Raw genomic sequence first — 10,896 nt, forward strand, 5'->3', positions numbered from 1 at the left:
AACCCAGACACTATTGTGGATAGCAACAAGTGCTTGCTGACAGAAGCCTGTTATAGCTGTCTCTTTAGAGACTCTAACAGTGCCTGGCAAATACAGAGGTGGATGCTCATAACCAACCATTAGACTGAGCACAAGGTCCCCAATGAAGGAACTAGAGAAAGGATCCAAGGAGCTGAAGGGTTTGCAGACCCATAGGAGGAACAACAATATGAACTAACTAGTACCTTCAGAGCTCCCAGGGACTAAACTACCAACCAAAGAGTACACATGGTAGGACTCATGGCTCCAGCTGCATATGTATAGCAGAGAATGGCTAGGTCAGTCATCAATGGGAGGAGAGGCCCTTGGTCCTGTGAAGGCTCTATGCCCCAGTGTAGCGGAATGCCAGGGCCAGGAAGTGGTGAGCAGGGGGAGAGGAGAAGGGGCGGGAGGTTTTCAATGGGAAACTGGGAAAGGTGATAACATTTGAAATGTAAATAATGAAAATATCTAATAAAAAAAAAGTTTAAGTCCAGTCTGCATTACATAATGAGTTCCAGGACAGGTTGAAACAATAAATTTGAAACTATTTTATATTTTTTATTTATTTTTATTTATTTTACTTTATTTTTATTTATTTTATCATGAAACAAATATGAAACAATTATTAAGTAAAATAACACTATTCAATAAGTTTAATGGTGAGATGCATGACTTGCTGGATGACTTAGCAGTTCAGAGCCCTTTATTGCTCTTCCAGAAGACCCAAGTTCAGTTCCAGCACCCATACCAGACAGCTCACCACTGTCTGTAACTCTAGCTCCCGGGAATCTGACAAGTTCTTCTGGCCTCCTTAGATACTCACATGCTTGTGCCAGGCCCGGCGTGGGGTGTTTCTTCTTTCTTGTTGGTTCTTCTTGAGGCAGCAGAGGGGGAAGAGCATAGGTAGAGGGTAAGACTTTGTCTTGTGATTCTGGGGTAAGACTTTGTTTTACGAAATTCTGGGGTTAGACTTTGTCTAATGAGAAATTTAGGGTTGGTGTATAATAAAAAGTTTATTTATCTAAGTCTAAGTTACTATGCTATTGTAGCTGATCTGCATTATGTGATCCTTTAGCAGAGAAGGTTTACATGCATATCCACTAGGAATAACTATCTAGCTAAACATCCATCACCTGTCTCAGCTCCTCCGGTTCACTGAAGGTTAAAAACCATAACTAAGTTATAAGTGAAGTTTTGTATAGATAAACCCAGTCTCCATATTTTACCTTCTCTCCTAACACCTATAATAAATAATTAGTCCCCTTTTTATGACCTTTGGTCAATTGTCTTACAACCTCTTGGAATGTGCTCTGAGTAAGAGAAAGTCTGGTTACTAAGAGCAATTAACTGGTGACACTTGAGAGACTGGCAGAATTCTCATTGCAGTTTTGACTATCAGAAAAGGGCCTAATAGCAGTCTCGTTATAAAAGAGCTTAATAATCACTGATATAATTTTAGGAATTCTTATAGGATCAGCATAAAGTCTTAAGTCATCTATTTATCTATATAGCATCACTATAAGACAGTACAACTTCATGGATCTGCAGAGATCTGCTCCAAAGGGGTGTGCTATTACTTAGTGATTATTATATATGTATAATAATAACAGGGAAAGCATATTAATAGCAGGAATCTTCCCTAAAATGAATCCCTTACAGCCTTGCTTAATAAGGGTGCACCTGTCGCAGATTATATGATAATCTGAAACAGGTCATTTCAGGGTGATCACCTGCTAGTTATAAGCTTGCCCCATTATGGCTCCTGACACACATATGTGCATTGATACATATGTACATACATAAATAAAAACAGTCAAATGTGAGTATTCATCAAAATATTTAAGTGTTCAATGAAAATAAGTGGTTCAATTCAGGTGAGTCCTTTTATGGCAATTCTAGGAACAATGAAATATGTATTTCAGAACAATGAGCTATGTATTTCAGAGCCTAAAGAGGGTAAAGTGACTGCTGTTTGTCTTGTTTAACATATAGCAGCAGCAGTTAGTCTCAATTATCCAAACATTGTTCTCAATTGAAAGAAAGAAATAAAAACGTGATGAATAACAAACCTATTTAAAAAAACCCTATTTCAGTGTCTCAAAACCCAGAGTGTTTATTCAGACCATACGGCTTGAATTAGGATTTTCAGAGTGAGGTCACATCTGTAATTTTTAGGATTACCTCCAAGTATCACTCATACCCCCCAAAGAAGGGAATTGCAAAAGAAAAAGGAATCTACAAAAAATGGCCTGGGCAAGTAATAAAAAGCTTTCCTTTCCAGGATGGGTGCTTGCCGTTGTGATAAAAAGCTGTCCTTTCCAGGATGGGTGCTTGCCGTTGTGTTGAGGAATACTTCCCTGCTACCAGACAGGGTTGTTTTGCCATTTTAAAGGCGTATTGCAGACATGAATGATTCCCACTCATCAAAGATGACCGACCACCCCCAATCCTGGCTGGTGTGAGGGACTGCTACTCCTTTACAACCCCAGCATTTGTGTCCTTTCTTCTGTCTTCAGATAGGGTCTGTCACTCTTCCCAGTTTACACAGGAGTTTTCTGGCTTTAGTGATGAAAATTCTATGTGGCAGGAAACTCTCCACCACACCTCAGTCCAAGCAAACTGAAAGAGTTGACTTCCTTCTAAGTAAAGATGTTAATATATAAAATCATAAAATTACCCCTTGACACTTTTAGAGGGATCCAACTCTTCTCATAGGTCTTAAGCAGAGAGTTAAGCACAGCTAGATACCATTAGAAATAGTGTTGCTGATGGTATCTCTACATTGTAGGCACCCTTAAAGTTTACTCTTCCTGGGATTAACAAAAGCTTCTCCAGCAGGCATCTGGCCCCTTGAATGGCAGCTTACAGAACTTTCTCTAATGTTGCTATGAAGATGTAACTTTCAACTAAACTACCATTTCTAGGTGACCTGATACATGGTCACTGTGGTCACCTGGCTGCTTTGAACATTCAATGATGCCTCAAGGGAGCACATGCTGTTTCAGGAACACTGGAGCCTCAAAACACTGATGCCACTTAGCAAAAGACAGACCAGATGAAGCTCAAGAAGAAAGAAGACCAAAGTGTGGATGCTTCAATCCTTAGAAGGGGGAACAAAATACTCATGGGAGGAAATTCAGAGACAAAGTGTGGAGCAGACACTGAAGAAAAGGCCATCCAGAGACTGTCCCACCTGGGGATCCATCCCATATACAGTCACCAAACCCAGACACTATTGTGGATGGTAACAAGTGCTTGTTGACAGGAGCCTGATACAGCTGTCTCCTGAGAGGCTCTGCCAGAGCCTGACAAATACAGAGGTGGATGCTTGAAGCCAACCATTAGACTGAGCATGGGGTTAGAGAAAGGAATGAAGGAGGCGAAAGGGTTTACTACCCCATAAGAAGAACAACAGTATCAACCAACCAGAGCCCCATGATCCCGCAGGGACTAAACCACCAACCATATGTAGCTCTAGCTGCATATGTAGCAGAGGATGGCCTTTTTGGTCATCAATGGAAAGAGAGGGACTTGGTCCTGTGAAGGCCCCAGTGTAGGGGAATGCCAGAGTGGGTAGGCAGGAGTGGATGGGTGGGTGGGGAAACACCATCATAGAAGCAGGTGCATGGGATAGGGAGTTTCCGGGAGGGAAAACCTGGAAAGAGGATAGCATTTGAAATGTAAATAAAGAAAATATCCAATAACAAAAAAAGGCATGACATCAGCCATACATAAATACTCCAGCCTTCACTGGGTAGAAAGATTATCTTTATGCTTGCCAAGCTCTGTGGACCACTAGATGATGTCATCTGCAGCTGCTCCAATGTTTCCCTAGCCCTAGCTGCTCTGGATCATATCATAGCTTGACATGTTCTCATTAGGTAAGGGAGGTAGAGAGTACCTTAGTGAATCAGCAAACAGTATGATAAACCAGAGAAAAAGGTTGGGCCTACATGAGGCCTGTGATTGGTATAGAATCTGTGATGATTAAGCTGTAAGGCGTGTCATGCTTCCTGGGATTGTAGATAGCACAGGTGTTTCCTGGCTCTTTCCTAGCTGTATTAGGAGTCTGTTTGCTACTTGTATGGAGTTTTGGAAACTTCTCACTTATACATTGATGTCATTCCTGTCTTCCTAATGCTGCAACCTGTAATACAGTTCTTCATGTTGTGGTGACTCCCAACCATAAAATGATTTTCATTGCTACTTCAAAACTGTAATTCTGCTATTGTTATGAATCACTACACAAATATCTGTGTTTTCTAATGGTCTCAGGCAACACCTGTGAATAGGCAGTTCAACTCCATTGAGGAGCACTACCCCACAGATAGAGAATTACTTTCCTAAATGGTCCTTTGTGCCCACTTGTTGTCTTATCACAGGCAGTGCAAAGAAGACCCTAGTCAGAGATTCCATCCCCAGAATTGGCAGCATTGGTGAGGAAAAAAATGTTTCAGAGAACAACCCAGAGTAAAGACCATAAAATTTCCAGAGCTCAGAGAAATAGGAGGCACCATAAGAGAGTCTAAGAGTGGTTAAGGAGGAAAGGACAGGATCTAAGACTACTAAGAATGTGGGAGTATTGAGAGGCAGAGACTGTGAGAAGCCAAAGGCAGGATTTGAGACTATGAAGACTGAGAGTCTCAAAGCTGGACGTGCTAGAGAGTTATCAAGGATTCAAGAGCTTTGGGTCTCAGTAGCCAAAGTTCAGGAGCTAGAAGTCTTAACTCTTAAGTGTTGTCAGCATAATCCTAGAACAATAACTCGATGTTTGATCATCTAAAGCAGTGGTTTTCAACCTGTGGGTCACAAACAAGTTAGGAGGTTGAATGGCCCTTTCATGGGGTTGCCTAAGACTACCTGAATATTAGATATTTTCATTATGATAAATAACAGTAGCAAAAATATAGCTATGAAATCGTAATGAAAATAATTTTATGGTTGTGGGGGTCATCACCACATGGGGGACTGTATTAAGGGGTCTTAGCACTAAGAAGCATGAGAACCACTTATCTAAAACATTATGTCTTTGACCTTGAAACAATAAAACTATATGACTTTAGTACTTAAGTCTTAAAGCATAAATTTCTGTGTTTGTGTCCCAGTACGAGTTCTGAAATCAAGGCTGCCAGCAACAAAGATGTTCATTTCCTACCTGTGCTTATCCTCCCAGCTTAGAGTATTATAGAATAAAGTTCTCTATGCACATCAGCTGTCATCTTCATCATATCTTTTGTACTTGCTTACAAGAAAACCTCTTGACCGTCACTAGCTAGCCTGTAGATACCAACATTTAATCAGGAAAGATGGGATTAGGAAGGCCATTGGACTCTCATCTGAGATCCTGGCCACTTCTTCTGCTCTTCTACCCATTTGTATATGGTTCTGCCCTAGTTGCATGTGGTGTCTAGGTCTCAGGAGGTGCTAAGGTATACAGGATGGCAAAGGTTAAGTGAAGGGGAAACTCTCAGCATAGCTATAGGAAGCCATCACTACACTGGGTAAAGACATTCCAGTGAAGTTGCTTTGGAGTCTGTCATGTTCCAGTAAATAGTCCCTCACATGTGCTCTACAGGGAAAGCTAATAAATGGATTGATTCCTAGTGGTAAATTTTGCTGGAATCATACTTCAATTTGTCATCACTATGGCCTGTTAAGGAGGAATTAGATGCTTCCGTCTCTTCAAGGAACCAAAGTTTCCATGCTGGAGTGAAAGAACACCTATCCGACCATTCATGATATCTGGCACAGATAAGTTACAGTCTTGTCTACTTGGCTCTCCTGTAGGTCATGTAACACCAGCCTAATTTTATGTTCTTTTCTAATACATTTGTACATGGTTCTCCATGATCTAATCATTACAGTATATGTAACATCCAGATAATAAAAGGGAGGTATGTTCTTGATGGTCTTCATCTAAAGGAAATGAAAATGGAGAAGAGTCCAAGGTAGTGATGGCAAGGCAGAAATAGAATTTCATCCTCATTTCCTTGAAGGTAAATAGGACAGAATGTGAGTTCCATAGAGCTTCATGCAAAGCCTTACAAAATTAGCCTATGGGAAAAAAAAGGAAGGCTGGACCCTTACCCATAATAGGTGCAGAGACATTGTAGAGTGTCTAAAGGTATCTCTTGGTAATTATGAGAAATAGTTTGCTGTTTCCTATCAAAGTTAGACAGCTCAATATAAGCCCATATCCAGCACTGCCCTCATACAGATTACCTAATCTCATCAGATTATAATGTCGAGCTATATGATGTGACCTGAGATACCGCCACCACCTATGTCAGTGATGAAAGAACAGAGGCCGTTTTCACACCTTGTGCTTGCTGGTCCTCTCTGGGTTCCAGCACACCCTTTTTACAGAAAGATTATACTTTCAATATGTTCATATTTCCCTTTGTGCAAAATCAATCTTATTCACCCCCAACACAACATATTATAATATGAAAACACATAGTCTTGGTAGAAACCTAGGATACTCATGACACACGTAACACATGATAGACCATACAACAGACAGAATGTGCTGTAACAATGAGGAAAAGAACCCATATCCTTTAGGGATTTAGATGGTCTCAGTGCTCCAGATCACCTCCTCCCTCAAAGTTTTCATTTGCTATAAGAAAAAAAAAATCTCTACTTCTGCACCAACTGTGTGTCTTGACTCATCTCATTATTTGGGGGCATAAGAATCTAGAACCATTTTGAAACTTGACATCAATCTTGTCCAGACAAGGAAATGGACAGCTGCAAAATGAGAATGAAGATTGGAGAAGCTTTGAGAGGAGGCAATGGCAGACTTCAGCCACTTCTAAGAGCAATTGCATTTCGTTTTACTTCATTTCTGTTTTATGAAAGTTGAAAAACTAGGGCACAAATCACCCCAAATTTCCAAATTTCTCCTAATTCTGGTCTTGTTTACAACAGATGAAAATGTGCCTTTATTTCTTTACCGAATTAAAACTCTTTTCTGAGCAGACTCATTGTGTCTTTGTGTCTTCCCCCCACTCCTCTCGTGTTCAATGTTGTATAAAACTATATTTTTAAATTGATAAAATAACTAAGAGGCAGATTTTACCTAATATAGCATAAAATAAAGCATTCTATCATAGCAGTATGAAAGTTTTGTTGTTTTGGAAAAGAATTTCTCTGTAATGTTGGATTATAAAGAGCTATTTACTTATCCTAAGAACACAACAAAAAGAGATCTTTGTGATTGCCAACAGAAAACTGGAAGTTCAATAAGCAACAGGAAAACAAATAAAACATGCTTTAAGATAAAAGGCATCACTAATTAAATTCTATCAGATAACATTTAACATTGAGTATATATGTGTATATACATATATACATATATAGTATACATATGGTACTATGAATGAATGAGAATAGACTATCGTTATTTCAAAATCATGAGAGTAGCTATCTATAGATTCTAAGTTTTATCATGTATATATTATGGTAGCTGGAGAGTGTCAGTCTCACCTATATAATCTGTCTATCAAATATATCAAGTATCTGTTTTATATATGCAATCATGATTTTCCTACAATGAAATGTATTTTACAGAATAATTTATAAAAGAAAATATACACACATATTTCAAACCAGGGAATGAATTGATCATGACCTCAGGCTAAATAGATACATCTATCCCCTTCTAAAATATGCAAGTAAGATATAGATTGTCTAAAAAAATAATTGCTTTAGAACACTAGATATTTACATGTACCACTGAGTTAAACCTTGAATAGTTCTGAAAGCCCGGTGTTAATCAGAAATTAGATGGACACAGATGCCCAAGTTGAGCAAACAAAGCCTAAAACGTGATTGGAAAGTATCATTTCAAGTAGAAGGTTGGCTTTCCAAAACTAATTACTTCCCCAAAATAAAGAAACCCCAGATTCCAAATACCAATGAGCCGGGGCTCCTGAGACAAACAAATCAGACCAGTAGAGGCCCTAGGAAATCAAAGTTCATGGCAACAAATTAAAGTCAAAGTAATAACAACTCAGAGTCCAGGGACTTTCCCAGATACAACTGTTGTTCAGAAAGAAGCATTTTGCTTTTTGTCTGAATAAAACTTATATATATATATACATATATATATATATATACATTTTTAGACAAAATATATTAGACAAAAATGCTAGGCCTGCATAAGGTAATACGTGGAGCCAGCTATCTTTTCTAATTTGTCAAAGTTAGCAAAGAAAGATAAAAAGAGCTAGCCTGTGCTTCTCCACAGCTTAAGTGGTTAGAGAGAATGGCTTTCGATGTTTGTGTGTTCAAAACCAGTGTGCTCATAAAATCTGCAATAGCAACTAACAGTTGACAATAATTTACAAAGTATTGTCTGTCACTAAAACTAATCACTCCCTGGATCAATAATTATCACAGAAGAGTCACTAAAATCAATACAAAGATTAACACTAGCAAAATCACTTTTATTCAATACAACATTTCAGAAAACTGGCTGGTCACTATGTTAGTTAACTTTCCATCAACATAATAAAATACCAAAGATAAATACTTAAAATAGCTTGGTTCAGAGAATGCTTGAATAAAATGCTTAAAGCCCTGGATTCTAGCCCCAGTACTGACTAATCAGGCATGGGAGCTGATGGGCTTGGGAGGATCAGGAATTCAAGACCCCCTGTGGCTACATAATGAGTACAAGGTCAGTGTGGACTATATAACACCTTTACACTGATACTTCATATACTACTGTTCTTTTCAGTTTTCACTACACACAGAATTTTGTTTTGAATATACACAAAATGAATCCCCATTCAATGTTGGATTATTGAATTTCAGTTGACCATTCAGAGTGATTTGTAGATAATTTTTAAGCCATAAGTAGTGCACAACAGAAAAATCCTTTACAAAACTTCTACAAAATAAATAAAGAATTACAGATTTTTCTCCACTGAGAAAAATAAATAAATTTTCAATATTGTTTAAGAAATGGTCTTGTTTATTTGTTTCTATATCAACTTTACATATTTAGGGTATATTTACAAAAATGTAATCTTTGGCAATAACATACAAGATGTTGTAAATAATTTATATAATATAATATATACATATATCAAACATGTGACTTGTGTATATGGTGTATATGTGAATATATATTTATTCAAGTTATAAAACTTCTAAAGGTATAATTATGAATATAATATACATAAATTATGTAGATAAATATAAATTATAAATACTTAAGTATTTATACTAAAAAGTATAAATTATAAATTCTTAAATATCTTAAAAATTTCAGTATAAACATACATGCTTATCAAATATGAGTATATATTTTCTAATGAATCTCACATGATATTCATATGTGTATACTTTAATTCGCATATTATATAATACAAATTTACATAATCTACATACATAATCTAGCTACATATTCTACTACCACTTTATCTTAGACATTAGTATTAGATTTCAGGTTGGTTTCCCAACAGAACAATAACTGGGAGAGAAAAACCTTAATAGCAATTGTATATATTTTCTCACTACTTTTTTTTTTTTTTGGTCAGGTCCCTAATTAAAGCCAGCTTCTTGGTGAGGGTTTCCCTGCATGCCTCCCCTAGAATTTCAACACCCATTTTCCCGATTGCCTTGTATCCTGTCCTTGTTTTCTTTCTGTTCTTTAACATTTTTCTCCAGGTGGGACAAATTCATATACTAATTCTTGACATCAGGCTGGCAAGTGCAGCTGCCAGCTGGCTATGAGACACACATCCTGTTATAGATCGTTCTCACTACTTTTTTCTCCATTCTCTAAAAAATAAAAAATTTACTATTTTGCTACATGTTGAACTTGATAGGCACTCAATAATTATCAGTAAATCAATTGAGTTATCCTTAATATATACTTATAAATGAGCTACTATTTAGTGGTATCATAAAATGTTTGATTTCAAAAATATGCATTTTTAGGTTAAAATGCCTAGTCTGCTTCTAAATGAAGAATAAAGTTAAAACCCAAGTCTCTTTCTCTGCTCTATATGTGAAGTATAAAAATATAAGTCAGTCCCCAGTATATTCTTTAGTACCTAGCTTTTAGCTTTGTTATGGTCCTTTAACTTCAAGCACAAAATGGTAGGGTAGAGTAAATATTACTAACATTTAGAAAGTACAGTTCAAATGTCTTTCCAGGAAAGTAATTACTGTGACTAGCATGTGTTTGATTACTAGCTAGAGCAGAACATGTCTAAATAAACATAGATGCTGGATCATGAGTAAACATTTGGTTCTGGTAGCTCAATCATAAAGGGTCCTTTTATCTCTGCTTTACAGATCTATGAACCTCTAGCTTCCAACTAACAATCTTGATATATAGTTTGAAGCTTTGTATTATACTGAGTTAACAGAGATTAAAAGTCTACCTTTTCCTGGGCTCTATGGTAGTAGTCCTCTGCTGCTGCAGGTTCTGAATCTACAGATCTAATCAAACACTGATTGAAAGCAGTTTATAAAACTATGCCTGTACTAGATGTAAACAGATATTCCTGTAACCCTTATTTCCTAAATAATATAGTACTTACAATATTATATTGCATCAAGTTAAAGTAATTTAAAGATTGAAAATACTTGGGTATATGTGCATTGGACATATGCAAATGCTGCATCATTTACATCAGGGGTGTAAATGACCTTCTGATTATGATAACCCTGGCATTCTGGGGTCAACTCCCTGAAGGTGTCAAGCTCTACATATTTTTTTTTCTTTTAGATATTTTCTTTATTTACATGTAAATTTCTCCACTCCCAGTTTCCCCTCAAAAAAACAAAGAAACAAACAAAAACAAACCCCTGTTGCCTCCAACTTCCCCATGCCTGCCACCCTGCCCTCTCCCACTT

At 37.3% G+C, this 10,896-nt stretch overlaps 1 protein-coding gene across 3 annotated transcripts in view; it reads right to left on the minus strand.

The window, feature by feature from the left end:
- Positions 1–10,896, minus strand: part of Bank1 (B cell scaffold protein with ankyrin repeats 1) — a 288,493-nt gene that overhangs the window by 209,760 nt on the left and 67,837 nt on the right. The window contains exon 3 of one of the 3 annotated variants that reach the window (XM_031375619.1): positions 845–895. The exons of 1 other annotated variant lie outside the window; for it this stretch is intronic. In XM_031375619.1, coding sequence (XP_031231479.1) covers positions 845–895 — 51 coding nt within the window. The remainder of the gene's footprint in view (positions 1–844; positions 896–10,896) is intronic. One more of the 3 variants, XM_031375620.1, reaches the window with a different exon arrangement.

Source organism: Mastomys coucha, unplaced genomic scaffold, assembly GCF_008632895.1.
Source record: "Mastomys coucha isolate ucsf_1 unplaced genomic scaffold, UCSF_Mcou_1 pScaffold16, whole genome shotgun sequence".
In the NCBI taxonomy this organism is placed as follows: Eukaryota; Metazoa; Chordata; class Mammalia; order Rodentia; family Muridae; genus Mastomys; species Mastomys coucha.